Source organism: Corella eumyota, chromosome 2 (genome assembly GCF_963082875.1).
Source record: "Corella eumyota chromosome 2, kaCorEumy4.1, whole genome shotgun sequence".
NCBI classification, from domain to species: domain Eukaryota; kingdom Metazoa; phylum Chordata; class Ascidiacea; order Phlebobranchia; family Corellidae; genus Corella; species Corella eumyota.
Genome location: NC_137491.1, coordinates 6,276,295 through 6,291,687, shown reverse-complemented (window position 1 = coordinate 6,291,687; position 15,393 = coordinate 6,276,295). Strand labels below are relative to the sequence as shown.

General features: G+C 33.7%; 2 protein-coding genes across 2 annotated transcripts; one reads left to right on the top strand and one right to left on the bottom strand.

The window, feature by feature from the left end:
• The first annotated feature begins 634 nt into the window (after window positions 1–634).
• LOC145741228 (NHP2-like protein 1) lies at window positions 635–2,600 on the top strand. The gene is made up of 4 exons (XM_082558778.1): window positions 635–812; window positions 1,520–1,643; window positions 1,797–1,934; window positions 2,104–2,600. Exons 1-4 carry the CDS (start codon window positions 810–812, stop codon window positions 2,226–2,228), a joined length of 390 nt encoding a protein of 129 aa, XP_082414904.1. The 5' UTR covers window positions 635–809; the 3' UTR covers window positions 2,229–2,600.
• Window positions 2,418–15,157, bottom strand: LOC145741226 (frizzled-5-like). The gene is made up of 8 exons (XM_082558777.1): window positions 14,554–15,157; window positions 13,184–13,302; window positions 12,655–12,985; window positions 4,642–4,865; window positions 4,342–4,485; window positions 4,105–4,231; window positions 3,821–4,003; window positions 2,418–3,746 (listed from the first exon to the last, which is right to left on the bottom strand). Exons 1-8 carry the CDS (start codon window positions 15,085–15,087, stop codon window positions 2,595–2,597), a joined length of 2,814 nt encoding a protein of 937 aa, XP_082414903.1. The 5' UTR covers window positions 15,088–15,157; the 3' UTR covers window positions 2,418–2,594.
• Between the last annotated feature and the right edge of the window lie 236 nt (window positions 15,158–15,393).

The window sequence follows — 15,393 nt, the reverse complement described above, 5'->3', positions numbered from 1 at the left end:
GCTACAGGGAAGACTACATGACCAAAAATGCTTATTTTGTGTAATAAGCTTATATCGTGACATACGCTGTCTGAATTTTAAATGTCTGTGCCTTTTTCTTTTTATACTGCTTATTTTTTCACAAAAGCTCATTTAATTAATGAATATGAGGTCATTTGAAAAAGCCAACAGGAAGTTGTGCAAAAAAACATAGATTAGAATTTGATTCGTTGAATAACCAATGTTTAAACTTGTGAAATTTATCAGGAAATTTGAGTTGTAACTTGTAAGTTACCACCCATGAGGTAGATAATAACAATCGTTAAGGGTATAACAAAGTCTGTTAAATTTATTTTTTGATATTAGTTTTTTTAATAAGTAAATTCATTTATATAAAATAAAATGTAGCCGAAAACAATAACGGAAGGAATGCTTTGAGTAACAAACTTAGTTAGTTGTACAGTTTTTAAATGCTGAATATCTTAAAAACTATATAAATAAATTAATAGTAATATTTTTATTAAAATTTTAGTTGTTTAAAATAGAAAAAACTTATTTTTGTTTGCTAAACCCATGTAACAAATGAGGACAAACATTTGTTATTTTTTTTCTGGAAACACTGTGTTATATTTTCCACGCGGTTTTCATGCTTTTACTTCCATACGCCTTTTCTTACGGGGTTGCAGAGTGCTGTTATTTCAGTTTCCTCCAACAAAAAATATCGTTTAAATTTTACTTTCTATTAATGTAAAATAGTTTTTTAGGACCTCAGTGAAGCAGTGATCTGTATTGTAGTGAGCAGAGAGGATTTTAAAAATCAAACTTTAAAGATGGTAAGGTTTTATTTTATTTGGTTTGTTTGTTGGTGTAATAGTTATCCAGTCTGGAAAAGAAAGGCCGCGTGCACGCACGAAATTTTTGAATGCATGCCTTAAATTAACGTTTTGCACGCCTTGTCTATTATAAAAATTTATCAATGATATCTTAAAAGGTTGTATATATACAATATACAAGTATCTGAACATGATTAAACTTGTCAAAACTAAGATAAATCTCTGTGATTAACAACTTTTATTGTAGAAAGCAATATAAAGTTGTTAGAATGTGTTTTTTTTTTGTTTGTTATCTTTTAGAGGTGCAAAAGTCACATTGTTTAAAGCCTTTTTTTAAAAACTTCTGCATTGTCAGACTAACAATAAAAATATATTTTATAATTTTTATGATTGAAATATAACATTTTGCACACTGACTATGTCTTTCTCTCTCAATAGTCATTTATCAAAAATAAAGTGGTTGCTTTAAAGTTTATTGCAACGAAACATTATTGATGAATATTAGCACAATGATGAGTTGCACCCGCTAAATTATCTGATGTATTTACTGGATGAGTAAACAGTGCACAGGGGCCATCTGAGTGCTTATTGTTTAGTCATATATATATTTATTATGGCAAAAACAACCCAAATGTTGAGCTATAAGGCCCTTTTCATTTACTTCAGATCATGTGTATAATCAGGCCAATTTTTTTGTTTTTTCAAAGGATGGTGATTCTGAAGTTAATGCCAAAGCTTATCCTTTGGCTGATGCCAGTTTGTCCAAAACAATTATGGACTTGGTTCAACAGAGTAATAACTACAAACAATTAAGAAAGGGAGCAAACGAAGGTTGTTATATTAGATTTAAAAAACAAGCTCTTGTTTTTTTTTAATTCACTTAAGAAAATGATTAAATTTATTTAAATTGTGGTCTTTTTAAATTTGTATTAAGTGTAAATCATTTTTTTAATTTAAATATTCTATTAATCATTTAATAAACAGCTACTAAAACATTGAATCGTGGGATTTCGGAGTTGATTATTTTATCAGCCGATGCAGAACCTTTGGAAATCCTTCTCCATCTTCCGCTCCTGTGTGAGGATAAAAATGTGCCGTATGTATTTGTTAGATCAAAGCAAGGTTGGTACTTGTAGCACAAAACTAAATTGCACATTTACAATGGCAATATGTAATATAAAGCTCCAATAAAAGATTTGTGTTTGGGTGCAAGTAAATGTGATATATTGTGATTGTGCATTAAGATATTAGGTAAAATTCTTGAAATAAAAGGTAATATTGTTTTTTTCAGCTTTGGGTCGTGCTTGCGGTGTTTCTCGTCCAGTGATTGCTGCGTCAATCACCTCAAAGGAGGGTTCTCAACTTAAATCCCAAATTGATAGTCTAAGGAATTGTGTTGAAAAACTTCTCGTGTAAAAAAACGAAGTTTTGAAGAATGAATGATGGTGTTTAAGTTCTTACTGGAATAAATAATGAAAATGCACTGCCTTATTTGATAAATTTTGATAAAATCATTATCGTAATAAAATAATTTAAAGGAAATCTTAACATGCTTATCTACTTGACTTCTGATTATTCTCTGCCATTTATTTTCTTATCTTTACTTATTTTTAGCAAAGTTTATTTCGACGCATAAAACGCAAACAAAAAATGAAAAACACCTCGTAACAAAGTTCACAATATTTTAACATTCTTCCTGATTTATTTGTTTCAACAAATTTATTTTATTAACTGAAATCAACTGCGATAAAACCAAACATAAATAAATAATAAAAAAGTGAGCTACCTCCTGGTTGGCTGATGTTTAACCGGTGGCGGAGTTATTCGAAATTTACGCTGAGTGTCCGGATAACAAAAGTCTTTTTCGCGAGAATGAGGCGAGTGTCTATGTTTTTGCAGTCGCCGCTGTTTGTGGCATCCGCATACACACGCAGACGACCCTGAAGGATGATGATGGTGGTGGTGATGGTGTATATGCTGAACTCGATTTATCGCACCGTCTGCGTCGAACGACGGTGTCGGGGAAATGCGATCAACATAGCAAGTTTGTATTTCGTTTTCTCCACTCGGATAGCCTCTAAAATGAGAACTATTGTGTCGCAAGCTCGCGTTGTTGGTTCGTACAGCATGGCAAGCGTGCGGAAATGGCAAAGAACAAGTGTCTTCATCGCAACTACTATGGCGTATTGCTAACATACCGTCCATATTTGACGGCGTTACTTGCTTAAGCAAGCCTATTTGCTCTTCTGTTATTTCGCTGTTACCCCTTTGTAAATCTGTAGTCTGATAACAGCATTTTTCATTCGATGACGTTGTACTGGTTCTGCCTCTGGAATTTGTGCATAAATAATCAGAATTTCTACCAACTTTGTCGTAGGATCGTTTGCTACTACCGCCACTAGAGGAATGGTTTCTGCCTATCGACGTGTCTTCGCGGGACGTACGTTCGTATCCTGGAGTTTTAATTGGAACCTCCTTTGTTATAACACTTTCGGCGGAGGATGACGAAGATTTTCCGTTTGATGACACTACAACGGCGGTGTCGGAGGATTCGACATCCGAATCCTTTTCTTTTCTTCGGATCCAGGAACCGATCCCTACGTGACCACAGAGGCACTGGTAACTTCCGCTATAAAACCTTTTCCACGATTTTATAGTTTTACCCGAACATATCCAGAACCCGTTGGTAACCCCAATTAACAAGGTCATAGTGTATTTGACAATGTAAACCGCAAATTCCGGTCTCGCATTAGCTACGTACTTGCACCCGAATCGCTCCCGAGATTTACAGTTGAACGCATAAGCCCACTGTTCTCTGTTTTGTTGCTCGTAGAAGTGACAAGCCACAAGGGCAGCTGATGGAACCATGTATAGCAAGGAAAACAGACCGATTCTACCCATTAGTTTATCGAGTGTGTCAGTCTTTTTTCCACCCTGTCAAAATTAATAGATATTTTTAACTCAAAATGTTAAAACTCAAATTCACTGATGTAAAAGCCAATCCTTACCTTTTTAATTGAGTCTCGAACTCGAAACAAGTTAACAAAACCGAGAAGTAGAAAGAGACCTCCAAGGCCAAGATAAACAACTAATGGGGCTAAAACAAAACCTCTTAAACTGTTAGTATCTTGATTGCCAACGTAACAAATACCGGAGAGGGCATCACCGTCGACTGACGACATTGCCAAAACCTGTAATGAATAAAAGCGTTACAATATAAAAAAACTTATGGCAAACCAAAAGATTTACCTATTACCTACTAATAAGTAAAATGTTTTAAGATGGTTTTTACCATTATGCTTTTTAGAGCCGGTATAAGCCAGGCAGCAGCATGGAAATATTGCGAGTAACTTGCAATTGCTTCACTACCCCACTTCAGTCCAGCGGCTAAAAACCATGTCAACGATAAGATAACCCACCTGAAAGCAAATTTGTTAAAATAAGTTTAAAGGGATAGTTAATTTCTACTTTGTTAGAATCATGAAACTCTTTTTCAATTTCTGTTTTATGATAAATTAGTGAAGTTTACCATAGTGCCGCTGCCATTCCAAAGAAATATACAAGTAAAAACACTGCACTACATAAGAAGGGCCCAGTTGTTCGATAAAGCACGTGGTCGGAATGCCAAGCACATGCCACTGCTTCGTGACCCGCCACCACTCGAATTAGAAAACTAACAAAAAATAAGAAATTTAGGTTATATAAAAAATAACCTACTTGTCAGTAAAAAATGAAAAGAGACTTAAGATTTTGTTAAATTGATTTGTCATAGTTCAGCCTAATTTATTTTAAATTAAAGTATGATGAGCCAGAGCTTGTAAAAATTTACCCGATGCTGACAAACATGTAGCAAGTTGATAGAAAAATGATCGGTCTTTCTGGGTATTTGAATCTGTCCGTGTCAATAAGAAATGTACTAACTGTTGCAAGCGTTACTACAAAACATGCGACTGCCCAGGCTGTAATCCATGATTCAGCGAATTTGATTTTTTCTTCGGGGAAATAAGGTGATCGACACGGGATGGCGCAGTTGCGAACTCCGCCTGTGCTTATCTAAAAAAAAAAATTTTTAGAATTTAATTTTTTATTTAAATCACACATTTTTTTTTCGGGAAAATGCAATCCAAAATAAGATAGGAACGTTCTACAAATTTTGACCTCGAAATCTAATACTTTAAAAATTATTACCGAATATTTACCCAAATTATTAGTCCATACTGTTTAGCAACAACGTTACAACTAAAGCAAGACAGACCCTAATCCGATAAACCCTATGTCCACAGAGTGATACGGGTAAATTAAATTAAAAGTGCACGGCGGCCAATAAAAACATCCACCCATTAACTCCCGTGCGTTAACTTTGATTGGCACCTTTAAAAGGGTTTTTGGAATTTTTTTTTTGGAAAAAAACACCTTAAAAACGGTTTTTAGAAAGTAAGGTCATGTAGCGTTAAGAATACCCAAATTCTAAATTAGTTTTCAATTTTTCACACGTTGTTTTAGTGTATAAAAATACACTTTTGAGTAATTTAAATACAATTATAAAAACTTTATGAGATAAATGTCTAACACGTTTTCAAAGTACGCCATCGATATTTTGAGATTTATTTTACAGTAAATTTGTAAATATACATCACAAATTATTTATGTAAATTTATAAAAAATCGTATTTCTGTTTTTAAAAACATGTTTTTAACACCATGTGGTTGAATATTTGAACCTTGTCATTTTTACTGTAAACAATGCAATAACGGAACGATGAAATGTCGAAAACAAAATGCAATCCTGGCTAAAATGAAACGCACCGTGACGTCATTAGTTAGTTTGGGTCAAAGACTTTTGCCTCGCTTTCTCGCGAAAGTGCTCCCTGTTTAGAACTGGTGGATTAGGGGGTTATTTTCGGTGGTTTAGTTAAGAGAAGCTGTCAACGGGGTTCAAAAAACAGATCAACTTAAATTTGTTCTTAAACAATTCGAAATACGGTTGAAGCTTATTGAGAAAAATTCAACATGTTTGTTTTTTTAAACAAAAAAGGATTGCAAATAATAAGTTAGTTTGAATTTTGTTTTGTGCAAAAAAATTGCTCAACATTTATTATTTTGTCAAAGTAATGTGCATAACAATCATAGCCTGACAAGGAAGCTTTGTTTTTTTGATTTGACAACATACATGTAATGTTTCGTCGCCTCATAGGTTATGAAAATCGTTCTCGTATAGAGATTGACGCACTGGAAAAAATCTTGTTAATCCAAAAGTAAATACCAGCATGTGCCTGATTACTTAAACGCTCCAATTTGTCGAAAGAGGAAATTCGATGAAAGCACTTTTGTATTATTAAGGAAAATTTGTCGACGGCAGCCGACGACTGATTTTCTTTATTCTATTCAAAAATCATAACAAATAACTCCCCGAAGCCGGGGCAAGCAAAACGATTTCGTCATTTATCAATACATAACAATTATATTTTTATAAAAAATTGATCCGTCGAAATCTGTTAACATGTTCGTCGTAGGGGGCCTTTTGGTTGGCAATCGTTTGCCACGGAAAATTTGTTCGTGAAATATTACCGCATTGTTTACGTCACAAGGCTATACGTCACGCTTCATTTAGAAAAGTATGCAACCGAAATATTTGATATTTTTAGAAGGAGAGCGTATAAAACAATGGCTATATTATCACCAAAATTAAAAGAAAAAAACAAACAATACAGTTTTGCGAACTCCAATAGCTTTGATTTTATTAAGTTTTATTTGTTGTTTAAAACTATCCCCCGCTAGAAACCGTGTAACGGATTAAATTATTGGTAATCCACTGCCCCTCGTTTGACTCTATAGATGATTAAAAAAGTGTGTCTATATAATCTCGCTATCTATTCTGCATATCATAAACACTGGAATATAAAACGCCTTTAAGGCACAAGACCGCGATCAGAATTCGACGGAGATAAAATCTTTTTCAGTTAGCCGTTGTTTTATGAAGTTCTGCTATGTTAATGTGGCCCTAAATATTTACTCCAGAACATTTAAACAACTTAATTTGCTCGGGATTCAATATTTTTAAGGGTGTTTTATAGTTTTTTTTTATGTATTTAAAATGTCAAGAAAATTGAAAAATACAATCTTTTTTTTGGACCTTTGATAATATTACAGTAACAATTTTTTTAGCATATCTTTTTTAAATATTTGTTTTACCAAAAAAAACATGAAGACTTTAATTTCGTTGTGGTTTTAAACGTGATAACGTTAAACAAATGTTGATAAATTACTTTTTTTTTACTTTTTTGCGTTAAAAATTTTAAAAATGCGCAATGCCATATCCGAACTGTTTCAAAACGAAAGACTGGGTTAAAATGTAATCCTAATTGACCAAACTGCTTGCTCTCCCAAAACAAAAAAGTTATATTTCGTCGAACTGTTATTTTACGATATCTTGATTTGTTTTGATTTTTTTAAATAACAAAAGCGATATTTTTAGAAACTTAATTGGGTATTAAAATTTTTTTAATACGTTCTCGCAAAAAGTATCGATTTCTACATATTTATAAGAATATGAGGGTATTTAAAATTACGTTTAATTAGGCAACCTTAGTTGATGATTGTACCTAACATGCCATATTGTAAATTACAAAACATTAACGACATTCATACAATACTTTTAAGACGAAAAAGGGTAAAAATTGGTATATTAGGTTGTAGACAATACGACTATAAAGTTAAGTGTGCGTGACTGTTGTGCCTATCTTATAATAAAGTTGTCAGCTAATTTTAAAGTTGGCATACAGAAGCAAAGTGGGTCAGAAAGCATTTAGTTATTAGTCAAACCTATTTGACTTGGTAAGTCAACCAAAAACATTAGTAATTTTAGGCATTTACATTATCAAATTAAAAATAATAAGCAAAAACCACTGAAACCCCATTTTTTGATGGTGTTCGACATTTTGGCATGTGTAAAATAGTTTAAATCAAAAAATTATCGAAAAATTTTGAACCGTTTGAACAACTATTCACACAGTTTCTGTTTAAAAAGCATGCGTCGCATTGCAATAATTAACCACAATTGCTAAATATAGTCACCGCTAATCGTCGATTATCCCTATTATCTACATAGCGCGGTATAAAATTATCTCCATCGCGCTGAACCTTGATATAATACCCGTGAATGTGATATAAACCATTCCATCCACGCCTATGTTTTGTACATGACATTTTTGACCTTGGAGAAACCTTTGATTTTATGTTATTCGGAGGGTATTTGTTGAACTATTTTATGATGTTTGTTTTTGCTTTAATGATAGTAATAAAACAATAATCTGGATATGATTCGTAAACTAACCATATAGCTTCATATTGTTCATTTATTAAGCGAATGGTATTGATTCGAACATAACATAAGGTTCAAAACAGCATCATTAAACTGTCCAAAGAAGGTCGTTAGTAATATTTATAAGTCGGCTCCACATCAACTGAGATAATGTTTGAACTGTTTTTAACGACAGTTTGCAGTCCATAAATCTTTCCAGGATCCAGTAATTTGGAACATCGTAATTTGGTAATATTTTATAAATATTTACCACCGGCAACTGCCAACCAAGCAAATTTTTTAATCTAAGATTTTTTAAACTGGTTTCATAGAACTTGATTGCTTTTACCACTTCAAGCACATACATTACGAACAGAAACTAATTAACACATGCATATGTATAATAGAGTATTGTAAAACAGATGTGGCCCCAATAAACGTTTTAGAGTATTTTTAACCAAAGTGTACGAAAAAATTCTTTTTCTTTACTACCTTCATTACTTCACTTGTTGATTTTTGCATTTGCAATGTTTTTAGTTGAATATGTGGTATGGAAGGTCAACGTTACGGAAAAAGTCAAAAGAACAGTTTAAGTGCGTTCTAGGCAGTATAATAAATCTTAACCACCTGTCAGATTTCATAAAAAAACTTGTTTTTATGAGCCTCGATAATTTGAACTAAAAGGCGGGCTGCGCTTACATTTGTTTAAGGCTAAACGTGTGCGATGAATTTAACTGTACATAAATGGCGAATTTTTGGCTAATTTGGTAATTACGGAGATTTAATTAAAAATTTTCATAAGGTTGTTCATTTTCGATAAGAATCTTTTCGGGAATTCGTGATTTTTTTGTTTATCCCTAAAGGATTAAGCGAACATAAAATCGCGAGTTTGTTGTAACTTAAACATAAAAACATGCACAAACCCTGTTTACATTTAGAATAGGAGAATCTAATAGCGTAACGACAGGGTTTATTAACTAAAATCAAACAAGACAAATTTTTAAGATTTACAAACCGCTTCGTCGTCACGTGATTTGATAACGTCATCTCGTTAAGCCTTTGCTAAAAACAAGCGAAAGGTTTATATTAACGGTTGATGCGAACACATTCAGTCCAACTACGCCCGCAGCCAGCCTATATATCACGGTGTGACGTGCACTTTACTTCGACCTAATAACAAATAAAAACGAGATCGCTAATTTGCGCTAAGCTTGTTATTAATGACAAAATACCCGGCACTGTTTACGGTACTACGCCGGAAATTTGCGTATTTACGCTTCGAACTCGATTTTGTGAACTTCGTGACTCGACCGCCGAGCAGTTTTGACATGCTCAACATTTTGCAAGAAAATTAATTAAAATCTGGTTAGGAATTCCTAATTAAAGTTTACACGACAACAAGAAAACAGTTGTTACCAAAGTGTTAAACTTAAACGAATAGCGCTGCGAACTCTTATAAATGTTTTGATAAAAATAAATAATCAGCCATTCTTGAGCGATTCCCAATAAGTTAGTTAACGTGTTAATTACTTAGCAAAAAATGTGTTGTTTCTTAAAATAGGGTTTGGTTATTACTTGTCATGTAAATCCCCGCTTATAATCTAGTGCGTAAACAGAATTAAACCGAATACGCAATTTCTTATGGTCTCGAAATCCGTCGATTATCGTAGTCAAATAACAATTAAAATCGTGCTAGTTTTTCGCTGTGCGAACCCGTGAATAAAACCAGGTAATCGACGCAAAATAAACTAACGGTCGGTTGCGATTTTGGGTAACAACACGCCGAGATTAAATCAAAAATAAACTAAACAGAAGATTCGAGACGCTGTGACGTGAGGTGTACCATCAAATTATTCGGTGAAGTCGCCTTAGTGTGTATATCAACTTTAACTACAAGATTGAGCTGACTTGGTATGGTAAATTAATTAACGACGTACAGCTATTTAATTAAAAATTAATAAAATAAAAATTAAATAAAATAGTTCAATGTTTCAATTAAAATGCGTGAAAACAGCAAGTTTTTGTTTAATTACTCAAACCAATTTTTCTTGTAAAAACACACATTTTAAATATGTTTAAGTATGTTTTTGTAAGTAATAAATTAATGTTAAATTAACAGAACTAAAAAAATATCTTTAAAATCTTGCAAACATCTTACTTTAAAGTTTTGTTATGTTTTAGTGAACGTGAGATTGTTTATTTGAAAATTTATGACGCGTTATCTACGTGTTTAATCGTGTTGTTGTATGCTCGATAAGGTCTTACTTAACCTCTGAATACTCCACTACATTATTACGTTTAACCTTTCTTTGTTTTCAACTATTAATATTTACAAGTATTAAAACATTTTTTTGACATAACACAATATTCTTTAAATTAACAAACGAAAATTAAAACAATTAAATAAATTTATTACAAAAAAGCTATTACAAAATTTGTAAAAAAAATTTTTATACTATAAAAATCAACGTAGAGTGTTTGTTTTATTTACTTTTTAATTTATAAAATATAAAACAAATATTGGGTGACGAAAGATGGTTTTCCGAATGTCAACGCGGACAACTGTAAACACAAACACCCTACAAAGCGTGACGTGATTGACATTTTCGTATAACTCGCTATACCCAATATTTGTACTATTCGCGACCGTTCGAAACTTAAACAAGAAAGGGCTATAGATATAATGTTGCTATGACCAAAAGAACAATTGATTTGTTGTCCGCAAATGGCAATTTAGTTAATACACCAAAAAAATCTCAAGGCAGTTTTTTATTTCACGTGATCGATGTCAATTGACTTAATATAACCTACATAGGTATATTAAGGTTTTGCCAGAGTACAACGGATATGCGGCCTGTATTTAAACATACAAGCTCACTTCATTAGCACGGACCACCGTGACGTTTAAGCAAGGTCGCAAAACAAAAACACGCCCGCAAAAACAGCCCCTGTCACCCCCAGACCACCATTCTGTTTGGGGTAAAAATTACGCGCCTACATCGTGATTGCAAAGTTCGCGTCCCGCATCACCGCTCGCTGACGAACGACCAATCAAATTCGAGTGGCGGAACGAACACAGACAAGCTGCAAAACAATGTCCGGAGTTTTTGCCCGGCAAACTAGTTTTGATTCCCCGCAACTAATTTGAAGGGAATTCTAACTCGTATTTCGCTACCGATTGATAAGGCTCAATTGAAACGAATTAGTGTGTCGTTTGTCTTAATCAAGCGGCAATAATGTAACAACCTCTCTTCTTTGATTACCGACAAAAATGTTCTGTTTATGTTAAGTTTTCTGCCTTTGTCTGAACAGCCCACAAGAATTAAAATAGAAATATATTTTCACCTCTCAAATCCAGTTTAGTTTTCTAACCTTAGATAATTAAACAAATATAATCTAATTATAGTTTTGGATGAGATATACAAAGCAGCGTTAAAAGACAACTTAAGCCGTTGACTTGGTGCGATTTGTCTTGATTTGCAGCGGATTTCTCTTTTAACGAGACAGTTTTTGGTGTTTGTGGCCCCCTACGGTTGTGCTTTGCACTGGATGGGCTTTGTCTTTGTTCTCGGGGATTTAAATTTTTCCTCGGTCACTTACGTTTGAAGCAATGCTTTGATCTGCGGATAGATCTGTGCCCCGTTTAGTTTTCGCAAGGAGAATTGGTCGCATTAGGCAATTTATGAACTAAATCTGACAATCCCATTGTTCGGATTCTTTCTGGGAGAGATAGGCCGAATTTGTTGCTTTTGTTAAACAGTTTATTTTGTATTAAGATATAAAGATAACTGTTTCGAATTGAAATGACACGCCAACAAATAACCTGAAATCTTTTGTGGTTTGTGTTACGAAATCCGGCAATTTTTGACGTACTTTGCAACGCGTAATACTCGACAATCAGGCCTTTTTTGACAGCCTGTTATTTCGTAAAACAACAAATTGCTGATGTAGCAATCAGTATGACTAAACAAATGATGTGGCTGCCTTATAAGGCTGAATAATATATCCTCCGAGGAAATATGCTTGTTTTTGTAGGGGTCACTATAAGGGTTGAGACCCAGTTATAACACTTGGTAGGCCTAATGACTAGAATTACTTCGATTTCGCAACGACGTTACGCTACATGCAATTGGCATTTTAGAGCAAAGCCAAACTGATAACGATACTTAACACCCCTCTGTACAAAAACAAAACGAGAAATATGTCAATAAGTGGAAATTTCCTTTACAGAAAACAATGTGGAAGAATCTTGTTTTCGTCGGTCACGCAGTCACACCAGCACCCCCATGGAGTCTAGACCGCTACGACATAAGATATTGCTATTGGGGTTTGGCATGAGGTTTGTGGTAAAACCAGGTCTGAAAACCCTTACTAACAATAGAATTCCAGCGCAGCCAGTGGGGCTATTAGCACTTTAAGCTAAATAGCTGTTCTTTATATTTAGGCATTATAATGTTGTTTTAAAGGTTGGGGGTCTTTAAATATGTATATGTAACTCTCTTTGCAAATTAAATTGCATTTATTAAATGATTTAAAAGCTTACCTTGTCATAAAGTGGGTTTTGCTTGTCCTTTATAGACACCATCGGTGACTGGCATGTGCAACTGCAATCAGTCCTTGTACCGGGCGATCTGCCGGGATTAACGCTACCTTTTCCGGGTAATTTCGGGGTTCTGCTCCCGTCTTTCTTAGGTGGCCGGGACACGGTACTGGGCAGGACCGTATTTTCGGGCCGGGTCCGGTTAAAATGCATGCACATCGGGTTCTCCTTGTTGTAAACCGGGAACCGGTTGCAGCGAAACTGGTCGGGCCACTTGTAGTCGTATTTCATGATAAGAGGCTCGCAGCCTCGCCTTGCTGCCTCGCAAATAAACCTGCGTAAATTTACTTCAATTGAAATACAAGTTGCGTAATTAAATTAAGGTGTCATGTGAAATTAATGTATATTTGTTTACAATTACAGAAACATCTTAGTCTCCGAAAGTAGTAACAAAATGTGGAGGTTTTGTATTTATAAAAAATGACAAATGGCGCATATTACGATAATATTTTTTATTTTTATTATGTAGAACCTGCATGGTGGTAGAAACTTGGTATAGTCAGGCATGCACACGGGAACGTATACAAGGCAGGTTAAAAGTCGCATTTCTTCTGCGCAATTCTCTTGAAATAATCGACGGAATTGTTCCACCTGAAATAGAAAAAAAATTGTCACCCCTAAATATACATAAATGTATCAAGAGTTTTGATAATTTTAAATAAGTAAAAATAAATGTTTTAAAGGTAAAAAAAATATGGACATTTGTAGGCGTCTTATAAAAAGTTGCAACTCATTTATTATAGCTTAAAAGTTTTTACAAAAAAAAAACCTACTAGAAAATAAAAAAAACATTTTTTAATTATTTTTTTCGGGCAAAATGGAAACCAACGTTTTTGGTCGACACGTTTTTAATAATTTTTAAATTAAATTTTTTGTCGGTTGAACTTGTTTTCGCAACAACAGTCATTCGATTTACAGAGCACATATAGCGACAAATAACTTGATTTAATTTAGCGACATTGGAGTAACAAAATTAAGTGACGATCTCGTAAAATTAGATTGGCAGTTGCTTACTATCTTATATTGCTAGCGTGGGATTTTGCCTGTCAGTTTTTTTGTGGGTTTTAAAAAACAGGTGTGCACAGTCTAATATAATTACACGACAAATTATTTTATTTTTAAATGGAAGCTCTAACGTAAGAGGTTTCGAGTTACAGCCATCAAGTTCATGTTGATCTCTTAAACAATGGGATGGATTATTTGACACAAACCACGTAATGAGTACTTAAAATTTCGTCGTATTTTTGTCGTTGAATGTAAACAAATCAATGTGTTGACATTTATTTTATTGAGAATAATTTTATGTTCTTTAAGCAGAATGCGCGTCTTTAACAATGTTTTTAAAAGATTAACGAAGTAAAATGTTTAAGCAGTTAAACTATTCAGTTGTTTAGCTGAAAATACTTCTACTAATCTGGTGTGTTACTTATTTTGTAGAATTCGCCATTTTTTTAAGATGACTATGTTAAAACCTGACCATGAACAAAATAAAATAAAAATAAGACCAAAAATTAAACATGGTAATCACGTGACCACCATTTCCGAATTAAGTGTACGGTGTATGTCAATCAGACATATTGTCGCACTGTACCTAGTCATTTTAACCCACCTGCGTTGTTAGAAGGCCACAACTGTCTATAGCGCAAAATAGGTGGTCATCTGAACATACTATCTTATGTTATAAAGCTTAAAATATATCTAAAACATAGGTGTAAAGATTTCTTTAGGTGCAATTACAAGTAAAAGATTTAACAAGAGCTGCGTAAAAGCTCTGTCGCTTTTTGTGTGTGAATAACCTAAAATATTGAATTCCACTCAAAAAGGTGTTGTTAGGGTACTTACCGCTTTCCTTGCATCGGATTGATAAAAAAAGTTGGCAGGAGTGAGTGCCATGGCAGTGTAATTGTACCCGATCCCCTGACACAATGGCACTTCAATCGGCTCGCATTTTTCTCTGTCCTTATGCAATAACGGATTGGGCCTCGATGCCATGCGCTTGCGGGATAATGAACCCGTTTGTCCGGCCACGTGAGTGGCGTTCGCTGGGGTGGCAATAAAAAAGCTGACAAGCAATAAAAAGGCAGTAAAATAAATTGGTAAAACGTAAAATTGAGATGAGTTTGTACATTTTGTTTTAATTTTTGAGTTGAGTTTTCGAGTCAAATTCTTGCTGAACTTAATGATTGAGGCAAGATTGGTTTCAATTGCATTGTGGGCTTCATTTTGTTTTAAGTTATTTTTTATTTGTCCAGAAAGTTTAATTCGATTAGAGTGTTTTTGTTTGAAATAAGTGCAATATGCCTTGGTGACATTCCTCTCAGCAAGCATTATCTTTTCGTGCATTGAATAGTCAATAAATTTCAATTCTTTTTCCATCGTTATACCTTATTTTATCTTTTAAATTTACATACTAATATCAACTGTTACATGCCTTAATTATAGCGGCCAATCTAAAAAAAAATAAATATATATCACATGTTAATTTTATTTAGTTATTACATTAAAATGAAGATAGATTTAAAACAATAGGTTGGATTGATAGCAAAACTGATTGCTATTTTAAACATATCAAAGCTAGCTAATTAGCATACTAAAGGGCTGTCATAATTGCTAGTTAGTTACCATGTAATTACACTTGACTGAGTGCGATTATATGATTAGTTTTGCCTTCAGTTCACTATA

What these genes read in the sequence shown, in the direction of transcription:
- LOC145741226 (XM_082558777.1), bottom strand. Translation starts at nt 15,087, where the DNA reads ATGGAAAAAGAATTGAAATTTATTGACTATTCAATGCACGAAAAGATA. An exon ending in AATCCGATGCAAGGAAAGCG is followed by an intron (nt 13,303 to 14,553) that starts GTAAGTACCCTA and finishes TTTCTATTTCAG; the next exon opens with GTGGAACAATTCCGTCGATT. An exon ending in TTCGAGACTCAATTAAAAAG is followed by an intron (nt 3,747 to 3,820) that starts GTAAGGATTGGC and finishes TAATTTTGACAG; the next exon opens with GGTGGAAAAAAGACTGACAC.
- LOC145741228 (XM_082558778.1), top strand. An exon ending in AAGAAAGGGAGCAAACGAAG is followed by an intron (nt 1,644 to 1,796) that starts GTTGTTATATTA and finishes TTTAATAAACAG; the next exon opens with CTACTAAAACATTGAATCGT. An exon ending in ATTTGTTAGATCAAAGCAAG is followed by an intron (nt 1,935 to 2,103) that starts GTTGGTACTTGT and finishes TGTTTTTTTCAG; the next exon opens with CTTTGGGTCGTGCTTGCGGT.